Source organism: Chrysochloris asiatica, unplaced genomic scaffold (genome assembly GCF_000296735.1).
Source record: "Chrysochloris asiatica unplaced genomic scaffold, ChrAsi1.0 scaffold00245, whole genome shotgun sequence".
Lineage (NCBI taxonomy): Eukaryota > Metazoa > Chordata > Mammalia > Afrosoricida > Chrysochloridae > Chrysochloris > Chrysochloris asiatica.
The window spans coordinates 4,030,719-4,052,446 of record NW_006408763.1 but is presented as its reverse complement, the minus strand read 5'-3'; the positions used below and the strand labels follow the sequence as shown (position 1 = coordinate 4,052,446).

General features: G+C 36.8%; 1 protein-coding gene across 1 annotated transcript in view; it reads right to left on the bottom strand.

The window, feature by feature from the left end:
- Positions 1–554: 554 nt before the first annotated feature.
- Positions 555–21,728, bottom strand: part of PSME4 (proteasome (prosome, macropain) activator subunit 4) — a 122,577-nt gene continuing 101,403 nt past the window's right edge. Inside the window, exons 37-46 of the mRNA XM_006873538.1 lie at positions 16,929–17,033; positions 16,304–16,395; positions 15,299–15,430; positions 14,697–14,905; positions 14,444–14,529; positions 10,179–10,307; positions 9,044–9,199; positions 4,103–4,265; positions 1,858–1,991; positions 555–689 (exon numbers count right to left, since the gene is read on the bottom strand). Coding sequence (XP_006873600.1) covers positions 555–689; positions 1,858–1,991; positions 4,103–4,265; positions 9,044–9,199; positions 10,179–10,307; positions 14,444–14,529; positions 14,697–14,905; positions 15,299–15,430; positions 16,304–16,395; positions 16,929–17,033 — 1,341 coding nt within the window. The remainder of the gene's footprint in view (positions 690–1,857; positions 1,992–4,102; positions 4,266–9,043; positions 9,200–10,178; positions 10,308–14,443; positions 14,530–14,696; positions 14,906–15,298; positions 15,431–16,303; positions 16,396–16,928; positions 17,034–21,728) is intronic.

The window sequence follows — 21,728 nt, the reverse complement described above, 5'->3', positions numbered from 1 at the left end:
CTGGAATTTTTGATGAAAAGAGCCCAAAGTCAGGACTATTCATCTGTATGAGGAAGGGAAAAAGATTTCAGTTAGGCAACAGGACATCAACTTTGAAGCTCAGTAAATGACATTTCCTTTCTTCCTCCTATCTCAGTAAAAAACGGTTTCTGGGTCCTTCCTCACAAATAAATAAAGTAGCTAAGAATCCAGATGACGTCTTCTTATATCTGTATAGAACCTAGAGTCCTCAAGGTAACCCCAAATGCCCAGCAGTTACTCATGAGACAAGATTTCTTGTTTTCTTTTACTAAAATATTTCCAGGCTTCTAAGCCCAGTCATTTATAAAGGTCCCAAAGCAGTATCATATCGATTCACATCTAAAGCAGTGAAGCAAGAAAAAAACGTTGGGGAACTTCATTCCATTAGCCATAGCAAAAGCCACGTCCTACAAAGGCAAGTACAATAAAGGTAATTCTTTATTTAAGAATGTTCGGAAAAAGATTAAAATTTAAAAAAATTTACCAAAACAATGAATGACATTTGCCTGAGTATGTGAGACTTCTTACCCTTTTTATGCATAATAGCATGGTGACACAAGGAGATCAGTAAGAACAAGCAGCTGGTCATCAGTGAATTGCTGCTTGTGTTCTTGCCAGTTGTCATGGTGAGTCCTTCGGAAATTGGATAAGGTCTTTTTTACAGTCATCTGTAGAGTATAAAACCCACATACATTTTAACGTCTCTGAACAATCACAGTCAGGTTTGTATTTAGGCTACTTTTAGCTAACTAATAATCCCTCTAGGATTCAGACACCATACACTCTCGAATCTTACAAAATCAACAAGCCAACCTTACTTCCCAAAGCCACCAAACTCACTTTTCTGAATTACTAGCTACATTTTAGGAACTTCCTGTTGTGACGTGCCGTTGAGTCGGTTCCTACTCATAGCAACTCTGTATATGGTTTCCGAAGAGCAGCTGGCAGGTTTGATCTACTAACCTAGCAGTTTAGTAGTCTAGTGATTATCCACACTAGGACTCCTTTTAGGAACTTAGCTCCACATTACTAAACTAGTTTCAAGATACATTTATATCTGTTTACCAAACTACGAGAGACAGAGCCATTGGTCTTCTGAAGCGTTTAGGTGTTCACTACTAAATAATAACACGAAAATGTCCTCTTTAATATTAGCTTCTAATGAGATCCTCAAACCCTGCACATTGTTATCAAGTCAATTCCAGCTCCTAGTGACCCCACAGAGGACAATGTAGAACTGCTCTACTGGGTTTACAAGGTTGTAATCTTTAGGTAAGCACACTGCCACATCTCTCTCCTACGGAGCAACTGATGGGTTCAAATCACTGATCTCTGGTTAGGAGTCAAACGCTTAAACATTGTGCCACCAGCAGGGCAAGCTAATTGCCATATATAAAAAAAACTACAGAAATAGAAGCATAAAATTTAACCATCCAGATAGTACTGTAAATGCTTTACTTAATTAGACTGGGAGAGACAACTATAGTATTTTCCTCACTACCAAAAGACCCCAGATATATATGGGAGAAAGTCTCTACACAATTTGAATACTTGTTGGTGAGTAGACTTAGCTCTGGTAGAGGCAGTGCTTTACCAGAGATGGTTCAGAATGTATAGGAAATTATTAATATAAATGGTCTTTTAATAAACATCACTGACAATTTATACATTAAGAAGGAGTTTTGGTGTGGTGCTGAAGGATAAGCACTGGTTTGAGCCACAAGGTTGGCAGTTCAAACTCACCAGTCACTCCTTGGAAACCTTATCAGGGTCGTTATGAACCCACTTGATGACATGTAACAACAACATGCGTAAAGAAATGAACTAGAATTTTACCTCAATAGGCTGAGGATCATTCAGATGTGCACTGAGATTCATAAGGAGCTGGGGCATCCAGGTGGGAACATTGTAAGGACTAGAAAGGACACAGGCACCAAGTCCTAGCACCCCAGCATGGCGTTTGACCAACTCTAGAAAGAAAACAACAAAAAGGTGTAAACATATTTACAAAAGTCTCTGTTGCACTTGTTACAGTGATTTAACATCAGTTTTCAGTTATGCCAGTTATTTTCAATGTGTGAATTTCTTCATTAAAATAAATCTGCATGGGGTTGTGAATTTATATTAGTGGGGGAGGACCTACTCAGAAAAGCAGGGTGAGAATGATTACATAATTCAAAGAATGTAATCAATGCCACTAAATAATAACAAAATCTACATGTACCCAGAAAAAAAAAAAACATGACATTGAGGCAGAACTCAAAACAACCTAAGCAAGCACTAAGAGTCTGTCTAAGTAAGTCTAAGTCCAGGGGGAATAACAGAGGGTGAAGGGTGGTTTGGGACCTAGGTAAGGCTTCTCCCTGAAGTTTGAGTGCAGGTCATTCTACATCTGTACTTCAATCACAGTCTAACTGTACCCAGACCAGAAACAGGTCACGTATGTGCTAAAACCTATCATTTTCCATCCTTAGAACCTAAAACAAGCTCCAATCAAAATTAGACCACATTTTTCGGGATGTGTTAATTTCAAAGAGTATGCATCAATTTTTTAGGTAAACATGTCATAGGAATGTTTGTATTTCTCAAAACAATTATGTGTGGATTCCATACTTTACCGGTATAGATACAGAGCAAAGTGATTTCAAAGCCTCACTTTCTTAATACAGTGTGTTTATGCAGGTGTTTGTAAGTACATTCTATGCATACAAATGAAACACAGAGGATAGGGAGTCAAAGAGAATGCAATTTGGAGTAGTCAAAACAGTAAAACAATGATGTATGGTTAACACTGAAAAACACTGTGGTGTTTAATTATGGAAAAATACAGTTCTGGAGTAAAGAAACGAGAGTGTACACTATTATTTTATTTGAATCTATTAAGTATGTGACTAAAAGGAGACCTGGTTGTGCAACGGGCTAAGTGTTAGCCTGCTAACTGCAGGGTCGGCAGTTCAAACTCTTTAGCTGCTTCACAGGAGAAAGTTGAGGCTGTCAGCTCCCAAAGAGATTTACAGTCTCAAAAACCCTGGACAGGGTTGCTGAGTTGGAACCAATTAGAATGCACACCACCATCACCACCACCAGGCACTTCAGAGCTTGTTGACTAAGCGAGTCAAAAATTGTCTTTGGGTATTGGCTCTTTATAGCTAGTTGAGGCCCATTAGCCCAAGAAAGCCTGTGGGTGCCAAATTCAAGTTTGTACACATTCACCTGTTTCTACAACAGTCCAACAGAAGCAGATTTTTACAGCTACTTAGAGCCTTCCTGATTTATATAGCCTTTGAAACTGCACCCAAATGTTGTTTAGTGCTGCTGAGTACGTTCCCACCCATAGCGGCCCCGTGTAAGGTTTCTGAGGAGTGGCTAGTGGTTATGCTACTGTCCCACACCAGGACTTTACAAATAAGATGTAGCTGTAAGGACTCTGGTGGGACGCCAGGTCGGTAGTCACTTTTAGAAACCCTATGGATTGCTATGAGTCAGAATCAATTCGATGGCACAAAGTAGCAATAGACGGAACCTAGGGTGCTGCTGTCCTTCAGCGTTCTCTCACCCAGAGACTCCCCACCTTGCTGCCGAAGGACATCATGTAAACACTCAATACTTTCCTGGGCCTTTTCCTGTTCTCTCCCCCTTCTGGTAGCTCAGGTCCCCATGAAGCTTGCCCTTGGGAGGCCTCCTGCTGTGGGGGATCAGCTCCTTCATAAGGCCCAAAATGCATCTGCCCCCAAAATAACTTGCTGTGCAAAGCTCTCTCATGGCCATGTCTTTTTTTCTTGGTCAGTCCTGAATTACCTCAAAATCACTATGTTGTTGTTGTTAAAGTATCACTGAGTCGCATTAAACTCATTGTGTTGTTTGTTGTTAAGTGCTGGCGAGTTGGTTCTGACTCATAGCGACCCTGCATAGTGTTTCTGAGGAACAGTAGGTAAGTGTGAACCGCTGACCTTGCGGTTCAACCTGACCTTGCAGTCCAGCACATTAATCCACAGCAGCACCACACCAGAATTCCAAATAACTGAGTACGTCTCATTAATGACCACATGGACAAGGGTGTTTTTTTCCTACCAGACATTACCTGCAGAAGGAATGGGATCTCCGACAGAGCCCCGGTCTCGCTTTCGTTTCTTGGGTAGTTTCGTTTTGCAAAGTTGCTCAAAATGAATCTGCATAGGACCATCCATGGTAAGGAAGTTACACTGTAATAGACCACTTAAGGTGGTAGCAGCCATTTCTCGAACCTGTAGAGACAACGAGTTCTGTTAGAGTAAGTCTATGTCTCAGGGGAAGAGTAGAGGCTGAGGGGGTAGTATGGGACATCTAAGGTGTGACTGTTACCTGAAATTTCGGTGCAAAATTGTACGTATGATTTTGTGCAATTTCTTGATAGAGATTTAGTAAGATTTCCAAAATGTCTGTGGCCTCAAAACAGATCAAAACTACTACAACATTAGTGTTAGAGAAAATAAATGTTTAGCTAGTTCATGCAAAATTGCACTTTTCCATTAATTCTCCCACTGCTGAATGACAGTTCTCCCCTATCAGAGCTATAACTGAAAACAAACAATACATCTGGCATCATTTTCCTAGACTCTCTCAATTAAAGTCACTGCTGCTGTATTCTGTAAACAATATATATAGGACAATCCAATTTCGATACTAACATACATCACTGCGATTTATATCCAAGTATTGGTGTCCTGGTGTGGTGACATAAAGACAAGCACTCAACCTCAAGGACAGTTTGAACTGTAATGTCAGTGGTTCAAACTCACCAGCCACTCCTTGGAAACCCTATACAGGCTCACTATGAATAGAAACAACAAATATCTTCACTCAGTATATCAGGTCCAACATGGGGTCACTTACGCTAAGCCCCATCAGAAAACGAAAACCTAGCTAGTTTCAATTTAATGCTTGACCTTCCCAGGAGGTGACTCTCCCCCCAAAATAGAAACCTATGCTAGTCATTCAGGCCTTGTCTGCTCAGTTTAACCTAGTTCAAAATTTCTTCTTGATTCCAAATACAGAAAGAAAATGCCCACCAGCTGATGTAAATTTACGCAGTAGTTTCCTTGTTTCTATGTGCTTGTGACGCAATACGCTTTTGCTCTGAATCATTTCCCAGAATGCATGGCTGACTTCTAGACCAGACAAATTCTGATTAGTGAATTGTAAAACAAAGCTTATGAGCTTGTAAATGAATTTAACATTATAGAAGGTGTCATTTTTTTTAACAGATCTAATCTATATCCAGCTGACTTCTTATGCATTCTTAATGACAATGGGATGCTGTCAAACTACAAGCAGAGTTTAAACAAGTACTAAATGAAGAGTTTATAGCAGTCAATTTCAAATTAGTACAAATTAGAAAGAGAAAAAAGTTAAAAAGTCATTTCATGTAAGTCACAAAAATTTCTAAACATAAATTGATAAAAATACACAATATTAAATTTGAAGAAAAAAACCCCCAAATTTTCTGCTCTATATTCCTTCAAAAGGTTTGTTTTTCATCATTGTTAACATCTTAGGAACATAGTATTTTCTTTGTTACTTTCATTACACTATCATACTATTAATTTTCTGGTTATCAGCCCCCCCCCATCACCACCATGGAGTACTAAGTACGACACAAAACGAAATACGAAGTTCTATTTACAACAGAGCAACATTGTCTATCATTATTACACACTTTTGTTTGTTGCTGTTGTTGTTGCAGTGTGCCGCTGACTTGGTTCCGACTCGCAGAAACCCTTTACAGCGTTTCTGAGCCTGTACACCTCTGTGGGGACAGAAATCCTCACCTTTCTTCCATAGAGTAGCTGGGAACAAGTGGTTAACAGCCCAGAGCATAACCTAGTCCACGCCACTAGTGCTCCACTTTTGTTTGGGGAGAAGAAAGAAGAATAACTGAAATGTGCCTTAATGTTTTAAGTTCATCACTGAGACATGTGACTCGTCCATTTACAGCTTGTACTGTCTTTATTTACACATATACTACACTAACACCACTACCCACTCCACGAGGTCTTAACAGATTTTATGCTTGTGTTCTTTAGTCTGAACATAGGGAAACGAGCCTGCTCATTTAAGCTGCTTAGGTCCTAGTATTCATATACTTATTCCTGTTTTCATTTGTGACATCTATTAACACTGAAATCTTAAAAATTTATCTCTGCTTGAAGTTCATATATTCACATCCTCTTTCTCCTAGTTTCTCTGTTAGAAATATCTTTAGTATATCTAAAATACATTTTAGTTTGAAGAAGATTTTTCTTTTTTCCCAAATCCTAATCAATTATTCTAATACCTCCAGCTAAATTATTATTTTCCCAGTAGTAGAGTCTACTTCTGGGATAGTTTGTTTCAGGGTCAGTCTGTAAACATCTTCAATAACTTCAGATGTAAATTAAGGGGGGTAAAAATTACTAAGCTTTTCTACTCATAAAAATGCCATTTCCTTCCACTTCTACAAAGTTTCATTTAAATATTTTTCATTTAAATCATTTAAAGCTTTCTATAATTATTTCTTACTTACACTGCTATAGTTTTTTTTTTTTTTTTAAAAAGAAACTACCATAAACAGAATTTAGCTAATTACAGTTAGTGGAGTGGTGTAGACATACTTGATTGCTAACCATAAATTCCTAAGTTCGAGTCTACCAGTCACTACAGGGGATGTGGCTGTCTACTTCCCCAAAGATTGATAGCCATGGAATCCCTACTGGGCAATTCTATTCTGTCTAATGGGTCTATGAGTCAGAATGCTTCAATCACATTGGATTTGGTTTGGGGCTTATATAGCACCACACATTTATAACAGTGTTTTAAGACACTGCATTTATTATTAAAGTATACTGCTGAACTGTTAAATAAATATACTAAGTTTTAAGCTTACATACAAAAAAATGTAAAAACCTAACAAAAATTATAAAAGCCACAGAAAACAGTGAATTTTAAAGCAAGCACTATAATCACTGAAGTAAAGGGAGTACTAACTCAAGATTTCTAACTTTCCATTTTCATTTTTAGTTTATATTAAAAAAAGAAATACAAGAATGTTTTTAAAAAATTTAGATAAGTTAAAATTTCAATTGAAGCCTGATGAAACTGTTACTAGTCTGTAAATACCCAGGATACTAGACCACACACCTTTCCAGAACGCAAGCAAATATGAGTACAGATCCAACAGGCTGATTAGGGAGGTGGAGGAATGTCCATTCCCAATTTCCTTTGAATACAATCTATTTTCAGTTCCCTTAAGTAAAAATTTCACAAATATTGCATTTTCATTACTAAGGCCAACATGCTTTTCTTACATTAAGCTGCTTAACAGAATACATTTTTGTACAAGCATAAGAGTTATATTTAATTTCTCTACCAAAAAAATGGTGTGGGGGGTGAGAGGAGACATACAACAGTCCTATCTTAAATAAATCTCTGCTGGATAATAGCATCTATGGGTAGAATTTAATTCTGTTCAGAATGCCTTCATGTATATCCCCAGCAGTCCTTTACAAAGTCAGGAAGATGAGCAAGGGGCCATCATGTCTGATTTCCCAAATGAAAAACTTAGTTTACAAAAGGTACTTGCCCAATTGCAAACAGAAGCCAGAACAAGAACCTGTCCACCTTTTTTTCATTTATACTATAGGGAATCATAATTGGGGTATCAAAACTACTCTCACGGGGCTATGTTAAAACTGTAATTACATTTCATAATTGACTTTTTTTTTTTTGTATGTATACTAGTGTTTTATTTTAATAAGTAGATAGCAGTCTGCCCATGAATTTAGAGTCCTCAACTGCTCCCTCTCTCCATGTCCCCATCCCTGCCTCCATCTCTGTTATTGCTGCTTCTCTGGAGAAGGTCTTGCATTCCGCTTGTGCTCTTCTCTCTTGATAGTCCTAGGGTCCTCTGTTTCTGGACTGTAAGATTAACTATTCCCCCATTTTTGTTACAAAACTTCTACCTTTACAATTGTGACAGTTGCAATTAGTCATGATAACAATTACTCACTACTGAATCTAAGAAATTTATTCCCATCTCTTTTAATCGGGCCAATCTAGACAAGATGAAAACTATTCAGTGAGGACTCTTTCTTCCCTCATACACTATTAAACTAAACTTCGCCTTGAAACTGTATAAACCAGACACTTTGTGCCTTTATCTACCACTCCCTCATTTTAGGTAGCCAATGTCTAAGTTGCCCATCCCTGTGTACAGAAGGGATAACACTGATACTTGATGTGAAGATTTCTTCCCTCTCTGTTGGTATTTAGAGTTACTACCTCAATGAGTATCGGTCAAGTTCATAAAATTGTAGCAATTTACCCTTGTTTACTTTATCAAAAATTGTTTTGTTCTTTTTTTTAAATCTTCCTCTAGTCGAGTTCTGATTACCATGCCATCGAGGCTAGGTCAAATGGGCACTTTCTGCAAGTTTGGGTATTCTTGTGCACCTCCTCACACTTCCTATCAGCTGGATGCTTCGCTCTCAGCTCTAGCCCTCTGTGGCTATGTCCCTGTCCATGGGCTCAAGTGTCCCCAGGTCTCACCACACTTTAGACCAACCAACCCTTCGTCTTCTCTCTCTCATCTTCAGGTGAACGGGAGTCAATGGACTGTGGTTGAACTCAGCCCATTTCCTTCATTGCTGCCTTTCTCCCTCTTCTACTCACCAGTAGACCAATGTGGTTTTCGGCAAGCTTACATGCCTGCTCATGTGTTCCCTTTGAGTTTCAGTCTTAGAGGGGGGTAATAATTTACTTTTTGTTGTTGTTGTTAAGTGCCATCGAGTCGGGGCCGACCTATAGCGACCCTGTACAGGGTTTCCGAGGGTGTAAATCTTTACGGGAGTAGAAAGCCTCATCTTTCTCCCGCGGAGCGGCTGGTAGTTTCGAACCGCTGACCTTAAGGTTCGCAGCCCGATTCGTAACCACTACGCTACCAGAGCTTTTTAGAGGGGGTTTTATGCTGCTTTGTTTAAATTTCTATTTGTCAAAACTTAAAATTTACCTCTAGTTGTTCATCCTCCAAAAGACTTATAACCAGCCACCTGATATCTTTCACTGCATCCTCATTATTTAGGAAAATAAAGAGGTTATAAAATACCATGGTCTGGAGGTAGGTCAGTACTGTGTATCTAGCATGCCAAGAACTGCTTCTTGCTGTCTGTGAACGAGAAATAAGTAGGATGAAGACAAAGTTAATGAGAATATATGAGATGACAGAGAACGACACGATACATACATAAAGTAATATTCTAATTTTATTTTATTTTCACCAGTATAGACATAGCAAGCTCACATTCTATTTCCTTCTATACTACATAAAACATTGCACAAGCTCTTTCAGGAAAAGTTAGCTATTCAGAATGTAGAAATAATTGGTGAGAATAAATAAAAAGCAATAATCTTAGAAAAGTGAAGTACCCATGATTAAAAATATAATTTTTAATAGCATTATGCCCATGTTTTGCTTAAGGCAGACAAGTCAGACTTTCATATCAATCCACTAAAAGCTCATCAGTATAATCAGTACTATCTTATCTCAAAAATTCTTCAAAGGGCTGCACATCATTTTACTTTACTGTGTGTATGTGTAGTAGGTTGAGTTTTGAAAACAAACAACACTAAGAACAACTAACTTTCAGTATAACAAGATACCATTTTTTTATCCAGTGGTGATCAAACTACATTTGATTACCAATGGCAGCCAAGGGACATACCCCATTTTATAGTGTATCACTCATGTAAAACATGGATAAAGCCGAGAACACAGCATGGACCAAGAAAATAGAAGTGAACAAAAAAGGGGCAAAGAGTAAAAGGAAATCACAAATTCCCTCCCTCATAAGCACTTTGTAGCTAAGGTGTTTCAACAATTAGCTTTCTGCATATATGGAACATTTTTGGCTTGAGTGACTTGTCCAAGATCACAGAAGTCAGTGGCAGAGCCAGGTACAGAATCTAGATCTGTTGTTTCTTTGCTCAATATGTGTCTTCTTCCTCACACTAAAAGATAATAATGATAATAATAAAAAAAGAAATGAGGTGCAGTGTTCATTGTAATTGGCTTTGTGAAATTCTTAGAATGGTAAACCAAAATTCTAATCAAAAGACTTAACTATTTTACAGTTATGCATTCTTACTTGTTTTAGCACCTGAAGTACCAAAGGCACTTGTTGAGGGTAAAGCAACCCCTGAGACATTAGTGATAAACATAACTTTGCATCTCTTTTCAGTTCATCATAGCTATTATCATTTTCCACTGGGGCAATCTAGAAAACAGTAAAACAAGCCAAAGACACAAATTGAAAAATAATTACCACCAAGTACAAAGGCACTCTATGTGGGTAGGGGGGAGACTTCAAGATTTTTTAAAAAACAGCTTCTATGAAACATATACAAAATAGTCTAATAATAAATATTTTAACACAAATGTGTATAATGAACCCCTAAAAGGAGCTCTGGTAGCGTAGTGGTTACGAATCGGGCTGTGAACCTTAAGGTCAGCGGTTCGAAACTACCAGCTGCTCCGCGGGAGAAAGATCAGGCTTTCTACTCCCGTAAAGATTTACACCCTCGGAAACCCTGTACAGGGTCGCTATGGGTCGAAACCGACTCGACGGCACTTAACAACAACAACAAAAGGAGCTCTGGTAGCGTAGTGGTTACAAATCGGGCTGTTAACCTCAGGGTCAGCAGTTCGAAACTCCCAGCTGTTCCACGGGAGAGAGAGGAGGCTTTCAGCTCCCGTAAAGATTTACAGCCTCGGAAACCCTGAACAGGGTCCTCTCTATGAGTTGGAACCGACTCCATGACACATAACAACAACAATGAAAAAACATGTGGATAATCTTTTGCTTAAATTATATTTGGTATATATCTAAAAGATATGAGCTCTTTAAAAATTATTAATAATAGCAACATACATAAAATTTCTTAAAGTTTTAAATATATTTAGTAATTTCTCAAATCTTCTCATACATGACAACTGGACAGTCTTAAAAAAATCAAGTTCAAGATAATGTCTACATTACATAGGGGGGATATGTTTCTTAAATATCTTTCATTCTATAAATTTTCCTGTACTCTCTGAAACCCTTTCCCCTCTCTGCTGCCTTTTTCACTGGGGATGCGAGAATAAGGACGTTTTGTTTAGTTTAGTGGTTCCCCCATTGCATCCTGGTGGTTGTGTTTTCATGTTTCTGAGTCCCCGTATATCCTGCAAACTAACCATTAGATCTAAAAGTGTGAATTTATTGACGTTTGATTTTTTGGAACAACATATGTAGTGCTATGTTCAGATTCTTTTTTGTGATGATCCACTGTAAAAAGGTTTGAAAAATGATGACTGTCATTACTTGTATATTAATAACAAGAATGCTTATATAGAGAAAATACTTCTTTGTTAACTACCTACACATCCTCTCTTTGTAAGGTATCATCATGAACCAATAAACTTCATCAAACTTTGTCCAACAAGCTCTGGTTCTTCTAGTAAGATGGGTAGTGGTTCGGGCTTTTATTGGTGGACAAGGAAGTAGCGTACTTTTAAAGAAGTAATAGAATGACATTATACTCAATTTTAATTCAAATTTAGTAGTTCTGTGATTTTATGAGGGACTTTCAAAAAGTTTGTGGAAAAAAGGAATGAAAAGACAATGAAATTTCTCCCTTAACTTTTTGAATTCCTTCATACTTAAAACTGTTCCTATTTTTATTTTTTTTATTTCTTGTATCTAATGCTAGCATCTTGTGTTGTTGTTGTTAAGTGCCATCGAGTCGGGTCCGACCCGTAGCGACCCTGTACAGGGTTTCCGAGGGTGTAAATCTTTACGGGAGTAGAAAGCCTCATCTTTCTCCCGCGGAGCGACTGGTAGTTTCGAACCGCTGACCTTAAGGTTCGCAGCCCGATTCGTAACCACTACGCTACCAGAGCTCCTTAATGCTAGCATCTTACTTGTGGTTCATCCATTGATTATCATACAAAGCCAGTTTACTTCCCTAAAATGTCATTGTATTATAAAAACAAATAATTACTAATTTAATAGTAAATGCTAGCATCTTACTTACTATTAAATTAGTAATTATTTGTTTTTATAATACAATGACATTTTAGGGAAGTAAACTGGCTTTGTATGATAATCAATGGATGAACCACAAGGTTGGCAGTTAGAGCCTACCAGCTGCTCCATGGGAGAAAGATGATATTTCTGCTCCTGAAAAGACTGATAGAACCTCAGAAACTCAACACAGGGTCACTATGAGATGGAACCAAGTCGACAGCACTTAACAACAACAATAATATATAACAGCATCACACCAATATCATTACAAACAGTATTTCCGACATAGCATGCATGAATTCGTTTTTATAAGTCACTATGCTGGATATTTGTCCCATCAACCAGATATACAGTGGGAGTTCACGTATTTAATTTTTCTTATTAATTTGCAAAAGGAATTTCTTTTCATTTAATTTTATGATTATGTAAATGTTCACATGGTTCCAAAACCAAAACTATAGAACAGGATACAGTTAGATAATCTACCTTTTACTTCTACCTATTCCTAGGAGTCCTGGTGTGGCGCTGTGGGTTAATGCACAAGACTGCAAAGCTGTTTGAACTGCAAGAGTGGCGTTTCAAGCTCACCAGCTGCTCCTTAGAAACCCTATACAGGGTCGCTATGGGTCGGAACTGACTCAAAGGCACTTAACAACAACAACAACCTCTATCCCCATACCTCATGTTAAGTATCCTCAAAAAAGTTTCAAATGCATCCTTGTTTCTTTTCAAATTACATATATATTGCTGTTGTTAAGCACTAGCGAGTCAGTTTCGAATCATAGTGACCCTTTATAGGGTTTCTGAGGAGTGGCTGGTGTGTTTGAATTGCTGACCTAAGCTTGTGGTTCGAACTGACCTTGTGAACTAGTGCTTATCGTATAGCATCACACTGGGATATATATATATATTTATGTATATGTGTGTTTTTGTTAAGTGTCATCAAAACACTTTTGATGCATAGCAACCCTGTATAGGGTTTCCTAAGAGTAGTTGGAACCTCCGAACTTGCAATTCAAACCAAACTTGCAGTCCAGTACTTATCCTGCAGCGCCCCACCAGGGTTTAAGCGTATGTGTGTTGTTACTGAGTCTGTTAAGACTCATAGCGACCCTGTATAGGGTTTTCAAGGAGCAGCTGGTGGATGAACTGTCAATTTTGCAGTTAGCAGTCCAGTGATCCTCCTACAGCACCACACCAGGACTCTTTCTTGCTCTCTCGAATTGACTTGATGGTTGAAAGAGAATCTCTTTTAGTAACGGTTTTCTTGGTATGTTTCTTTTCATCCTTTGATTTTTAACCTATTTATGTCTTTGTGCGAAGCCACATTTCTTGTAGACATCAGTCTGACAGGTTAAGCTTTTTTTCCCCATTCTGTCACTCTCTGTCTCTTGACTGGAACATTTACATTCAATTTTATTATCAACAGGGAAAATTATATTGCAGACATTTTGTTATACTTTTGTGTGGCGTTACCTATATAGTATTTTACAATGTCTCTCTGATATTTCCCTAACAAAAATCACACAGTAGCAAATTAAAATTTTAGTGTACAATAAATAATAACATTGCTAAGAGCCATCAAGTTGGTTCTCACTCACAGTAACCCTGTATAGGTAGGTTTCCGAGAAGTGGCTGGTGGTTTTGAACCACTGACCTTGCAGTTACATTTCTTATGTAATTGTACTACAGATAGTGATATTTGTGTCAAGTCACCCAAATGCATAATACGACTACACTGTTTTCATAATCCCAGCCAACAATACCATGATTTGAAAAGTATAACGTTGGATGAGTCTGATTGTGATTTGAGTTTTATTAGACTAATAAAACTTCACTCTAAGTAGTTAAAAAGGCCTCAGATTATGTCTCTCAGTGAAACTGAAATATTATCAGATTACCAAAGATAAATTATTTCCTGCAGATATTTGGTAGAACCAATTACAGAGAGAGTTAACTTTATAAAATACACATATACTGAACACTTTAATCTTTAAGATTTACTATACAGTCAGTAAAAAATCAGAAATGGCTGTTTAAAACTTCACTGTGACTTTCTCTACTCAGAAATAAGGTATCGGTGAAACAACATTCTGTCTGTAAGATTTTCATGTATGAGGGACTTTAAAAGTTCACGGAAAAATGGAATAATGAAATTTCTCATGAACTTTTTTTGAAGCCTCCTCATATTAAACTAAACCATTCTCACCTACTGATTCTTCTGTGACTAGTCTACTTCAGTGAGAATTTGCTGTCTTCAAACCTATCAGCCATCACACAGTATGAAATAGAAATGCTTCTGAAAGCTCAGAAGAGGGCATTTTTTGTTTCCCCCATAATTTTACCTTAAAAAACAAAGGTAAAAGCTGGAGTTGTTCTATGACTGCTGTAGAGAAGGACCTTCCTGCACTCGCCATCAGCCACTTCAATACTATTTGGAAACAAACACACAAAATGCAAATTAAACTAAGCTTCAATAGCAACTCAACGAAAATTATGAACTAGTAACTTATGCTTAGAGTACCTTTGAACAAGTGTTACGGAAAATTACAATAGGACAATTAAAATGTCAGCTTTCAAGTGATCTTAGCCACTCACTAGTTTTTAAGAGTTTAATGCCCTGAGTTCGTTCATCTTCTTCACCAATGCCATTCTCTTCCATAACATGGTTCTGAATTTCTTCATCCACATCCATGAGTGGTTTCAATTTCTCTAGGATTCGAGCAGTAAACTCTGGGACGTGAGGGGATGTGGTTGGTGCAGTGTTTGGCAAAGACACATCTATCATGAATATGTAAGTGAGCACACTGTAAAACAGAATTAAGAACAGTAAAAATAGGTGCTATTTTATAAATGTAACTAAGTGCTCTAAAATTATGGGCTCCCCCCAAAATAAAGAAAAAACAAAACAAAAACAAAAAACAACTACAACGCAACCAAATTAAAAATTCCCAAGACAATTCATAGGTTGAGTCTCAGAATTTTGAATTGTGAAAAACTGGAACATGGTTAGCTCCTTGCCCTTGGGTTGGTGAGCTCACTGGTTGTTCTACTTTACATTCATGATTTCTTATCTTGTTTCCCACAGTTCAAAATGCAATGAAACATAACCAAATCACATTAAGCTATAGATTAAAAAAACGATATTTTTTTAAAAAATAAGCGATATACCACATGACAGAAAAAAAAAAAATACAAACCTCCCTATTCTTTCTCTGACATTTTTGTAAACTTGGGTGAGTTTGGGTTCCAAATATTTCAGTAGTCTGTGTAATAGTTCAGGCACTCTCCATTCTTGTTGAGCAAGACCACCTTGCAGAACATAAAGTCGACTAGAATTAAAGTATAAGAGTGTTTTGTTATAATTCCTTCTATAATCACATATCAAAAGTATAGACAAATAATGGTTGAATTTCTTTCATTTTCTCACCTAATAATAAATTTTCATGAGGTTTTAATTTTTTTTAACACCATTTTCTCTGTATTTTCATTTTATCCCTATTCCATTTGACAAACTGTACAGTGGACTACAATGTCCATGGTTCAGCTGTGTTGTGCTCCTGCAGTTAAAAAGCCTTGGAAACCCTGTACAGGGTCGCTATGAGTTGCAACCAACTTACAGGCTGGTACCAACAACTACGCAACCAAAAGAAATAGTGACTTATGAACACTCATTGAGTTAGTCTCTAAGCATCATATTTCAGATTTTCCCCAAATTAACAGGATTAACTAGGTTACTTTCAATTGTCCAGCTTCTTATACCACACCAAGTGCATTTTTCCTTAAAATGCTCTTTTATTTGTATCTTTCTAATAGGCACTGGTTTAGCATTGTAGGATAAGCACTGAACTGTTAACCACAAGGTTGGTAGTTCAAATCCACCAGCCACTCCTTGAAACTCTTTAGTGTTGCTCTGAGTAGGGACTGATTCTATGACACTTTAACAACAAGAAAGAGAAAAGATAGTAACATTTGATAAAGACATCATTATCATCAAAGCAAAGAAATTTGAATCTAACTTATGTTTGAACTGTTAGGGCTACTTCCATTTCTTCTACTTACTCCCAAGTGAGAAATAACTCTACTTAAAAGTGTAAAACATACTGCATTGAACTGGATCATGTCATATCCCAGAAGAAAGTAATTACTTCATGGAGCTGTGGGAATGCAGATAATTCATTTCCACTTATAGTTTTCTTAGTTACCATGCATCCACGAAGGATCCTCCTTCACCACTTAATGGGGATTCCAACAGCAGCTCAAAAAGCCAGTGAAGTTTCCGAGGGTCTCTGCTTTCCTGTGTTGAAAATATCAAGTAACGACTAAACTGAGGAGGGGCTTACAATTGTGCAAACAAATCATATCCAATTATTTTACAAATATTAAGACTACATAGAATTTAAATACAAAGGGGTAAACTATCAATACAAAACTGATAGGCAAGTCAAATAAAAATGCAATACTGTAATACATAGTGTGTATTAGAAATATTTGCAGTGCTAAATTTTTTTTCTTAGTTATGGACTTATATGGTATCAAAAATTACACCTATAACTATACCTTGTATCATCTGGCTTTTAGTGTCTATAAGCTATGTTTCCAGACACGTAATTTGATTTGTTATTTAATAAAAGAGTGTGTCAATACAGCAGAAAAGATACAATAACGAATGCAGAACTCTCACTCAAAAACAATAAAATTAAGTTTGACAAAATCATGAGCAAAATGCTAAGATTCAAGAAGTGCACTGAAATTTCACACATTTTGGGGACAAAGTGTAACAGAGATTGGATAGATAAGTTAGGCACAGAAGTAAGTAAGCGAACTTACACAAGACGTTGCTATACAGGTTCCCCAGTCGTTATAAGTTTCTACAGTAATGTTGGATAATGCTATTCTAAGCAGAGGGCACAGAAGCTCCCAAAGTTTCTCCACCTACTCAAAACAAAATAAATGGGGCAAAAATGAGTAACACCAAGGACACTGCTACATCAAAAATCTCTTTTCCTGGAAAACACACACACACACACACACACACACACACACAGACATTTCATCTGCTGCATTACTTCTTGTTGTTGTTATGTGCCATGCATTACTTCTTAGAGCAGCACCCTAATAATCCAGGAGTGTAACTTCACATACCCAAATGCAAGGAGATTTTTCCCCTCAAAAATTTAATCAAAAAAGAGAAGATACAATTATATGGCTCCTTACAAGTCTCATACTACTAACAAGTTCTCTTTTTAATATTTTAAATGAACATTTAGACTGGCCAGAAAAAAAAAAAAATCAGTTAATTTTAAATTATTGAAGTCATTTCACTGAAACCTAAAATAGGAGGCAATAACACCTGAACATTATGTAGTTATTTGCTTGAGATATAAGAAATCTTAGATTACTATGCTCAAACCCAAAACCCACCACCAGGGTCAAGTAGATTCCATTTTATAGAGAAGCTCTGTAGGACAGAGTAGAGCTGCCCCACAGTTCCCAAGGCTGTAATTTTTACAGCACTTAACAGCAACAACACAATATTTATGGAAGCAGGCTGCCACATTTTTCTCCACAGAGCAACTGGTGAAGTTCAAACTATTGACTTTTTGGTTAGCAGCCAATTGCTTAACCATGGCAGTGCCAGGGTGTCTCAGGTATAAATAAGTAGCTGTTTAGCTGTACAAGACTGGATGAATATGTAGACAGATGCTTCTCACAATTTACTGAGAATAAAAATCACCTTAGAATCTTAAGAAAATGAAGGCTCTGATTCATTAGGTGAGGCTGGAGTCTGAGATCCTTTTTTTTGCTGGTCTAAGGAATACACCTGGCTTTGTACGAAAAGCATTGAACTGCAAGGTCAGTTTGAACTGCAAAGTCGGCGATTCAAATTCATTAGCCACATCTTGGAAATTCTACACTCGGTCACTGTAGGTCAGAACTGACTCAACAGCATTGAACAACAAAAACAAGGGCAAATGGGAGTAGGGCTTGGGATAAAATTTCCAGGGGAAACATTAGGCACTGATTTAAAAAATAACAAATGCTGTCTCTCAAATAGCTTAAAAAGAAGGGAAATGTGTTCTGGAAAACAGGTAAAACAAAAATGGCTCTGGTAATGACAGTGACAAGATGACAAGGATATGTGTGACATGTTCATTTAATGAATGATCTACATATGTACAACTAAATCAACATATTTATAATTTTTTCTATAGTCCTCCTAAAAAGTATAGTAAAATTGACCCCAAACAGTTTTCTGGTGCACTCCCTAATATGCAGACATTTTACCAGATTATACTCAGACTGATGTAATTTTGCTAAAAAGGTAACCCTGTTGAATAGAATCTTCTTAAATTATGAAGTATGACAAAAACATGAACATCATTTCAAAATTCAAGAAGAAAAAAATAAAGTTTAAAAATAATAGTTGTAGATGTCAAAACACCGTTTTCATTACTGGATAGAACATCTACAAAGATCAATAAGGAAACAAAAGAACTTCAAGGACACTGTAAGTCAGAGGCGGGAACGTATGGCCCATGGACCACATGTTGTTGATGTTGTTGCTAAGTGCCAATGAGTCGGTTTCAACTTACAGTAACCATGCATGGGTTTCCAAGGAGTGGCTGGTGAGTTTGAACCACTGACTCTGTGGTTCAAACTCACCTTGTGATCCAGTGCTTTATCCCATAGCAGTACATAAGAACTCCATATGTTGGTTGGTTATGTGCCATGGAGTCGATTCCGACTCATAAAAACCCTGTATGGGTTGTCCGAGGCTATACATCTTTACGGGAGCAGAAAGACTTATCTTTTTCCTGTGGAACAGCCGGTAATATCAAACTGCTGACCTTGCGGTTCGCAGCCCAATTTGTAACCATTACGCTACCAGCGTTCCTTAGGACTCCATATAAGGCTGTCAAAATCACTTGGTCTGGCCCTGCCAAGACAATTGCAGTTTCAGCTATCATACATTAGGGGTGAGTTAATTAAATGTTTGACCAAATATAATAGGCTAAGTTTTAAGTTGATAATTTTGTATGGCCTGCAAATGATGCTACAAATTTTGGTAGAAAAAGGTTCCCCACCCTTGCTACAAACCAATTAGACCTAACGGACATATACAGATTATTCCCCCCCACAATAGTATATTTACACATTGTTCTTCAGTGCAATTGGACCATTCACCAGGATAAAGTATATATTAGGTCATAAAACAGTCTCACTAAACTTAGAAAGATTGAAAATCATACAAAAGAAATCTTCTATGAACAGAATGGATGAACCCAGAAACAAAAGAAAACAGATAATGTCATACATATATGGAAATTAAACAAATTATTTTTTAAAAAGTCAAAACAAAAACAAATGCACCAAAGAAGTCACAAAGGAAATGAGAAGACTTAAAAGATGATGAAAATGAAAGCTCAAAATAGAAAATGCATCAAAGACAAAGCAAAGTACCTTTTTGTAACTAGAGACAGGGTAAACAATGTCCTACGATGCCAGAAGGAAGGAAATATTAAAAATTAGAGGAGAGATACATAAACTACAGCATGGAAACAGTAGCGAGAATCAATGAAACAAAAAATCATTGGTTAAAAATAGATTTTCAGCTCGATTTACAAAGTAAAAAAAGCGAGATGATGCAAGTAACTAAAATGATGAATGCAAGTGGGGGAATTAATACTAACCCTATATAAATAAAGAGGATTGCAAAAGAATACTATAAAAATGTAAGACAACATAGGTGAAATGAACAAATTTCCTAAAAATATACAGACTACCTAAATTAATTCAAGAAAACATCTACAATAAGTGAAAAGATTAACTCAGAAATGAAAAACCTCGTATCAAAGAAGTCTAGGACCAGAAGGCTTCCCTGGGGAATGTTACCATTCAGTAAAATATTATATACCATGGTCAAGTGGGGTTTATCCAGAATGCAAGTGTGTATATGTGGTTCAACATAAGAAAATTAATCAATGTAATAAAGCACATTCACAAAGAAAAAGAACAACATGCTCATCTCAAACAATACATAAAATACATCTGACACCTTTCCATGGTAAAAACATATAGAAAATTAGGACAAGACGGGAAATTCCTCAACAAGAAAAAGGTGTTTGTGAAAAACCTGCAACTCACATCAAAATCAATGCTGAAAAACTGAAAGCTTTGCCAATAAGATCAACACTGCTATTTTATATTGTACTAGAGATTCCAACCAGAGAAATTAGGTAAGGAAAAGAAATGTGGAGTCAGCTCTGACTCATAGCAACCTTGCATAGGGTTTCTGAGGAGCAGCTGGTAAGTTTGAATTGCTAACCTTGTAGTTCACATATCAGTGCTGATCCTACAGAGCACCAGACCAGGAGTCCAAGAAAAGAAACAAAGCATTAAAATTAAAAAGGAAGAGACAAACTGTCTTTGTAGAACACATGCTCCTACATACAGAAAGTCCCAAAGTATCCACAAGATAGTAAGCTAACAAAAACAAAGTTGCAGAGTAAAACACAACACACAACAGTCAGTAATATCTATTTATCAGCAATAACAAACTGAAAAGAAAATTAAGTCCCTTTACAACTATTATCTCAAAGTATAAAATACCTAGGGAAAACATGCAACCAGGAAGGTAAAAGACTCACATATAGATAACTATAAACTATTGTTATAAGGTATTTTTAAAGACTTAGATAAATGGAAATACATTCTATGTTTATGATTTGGAATACTTAATATTGTTACAATATTAATTCTACCCAAAGCTATTTACAGATCGAATGAAATACTAACAAAAATTCTAATAGCTTTTTGTTTATCCCACAGAAATGGCAAATCTAATCCTCAGAATTATATGGAATCGCAAGGAGTCTGAATAGCCACAGCAGTTGTGAAAAAAAGAAGGAAGACGCACACTTCCCAATTTCAAAACATACTAGAAAATCAAAACATTATGGTAATAGTACAAAAATTAAACAAAACAAAAAAACCTTACAATGAGTCAATGACGTAAATTAAAACCATAAAACTCTTGGGAGAAGAGCATGAGCAGAATGTGGGACCCTATCCAGAGAAACACTGACACCAGAGATGGAGGCAGAGCTGATGATATGATGGAGAGAGCGAGCAGCTGAGAACTACAGATTCCTGGAAAGATGGAAAGAGAGGGACTGAGAGCTGGCATCCGGCTTGCAGAATGTGCCCTTTGGTTGTTTATATTAATACATAATCCTGAGTATTTTTGTGTACATCCAAATAATAATAATTTTAAAAACCCAGAAGAATAGAAGCAAATACTGTTGAGTGATGAAGCACGGAGGGGATTGTAATCATTGCAATGAAATGAAATACGATAGGTTGGAGTGTAAAACCGATCTTCTCCATTGTAAACTATCACTCAATTCACAATAATAACTTAAAAATGTGTTTGGAAAAAAAAAACTAAATAAATAAATAAACTCTTAAAAGAAAACAAGCTTCAAGATCTTGTTTTTGGTGACAGATGAGTAGCTATGACACTAAAAATACAAACAATAACAGCAATAAGAAAAACAGACAAATTGGATTTTATCAAAATTAAAAATTTCTTGCATTAAAGGACATTATCAAGAAAATAAAAACACA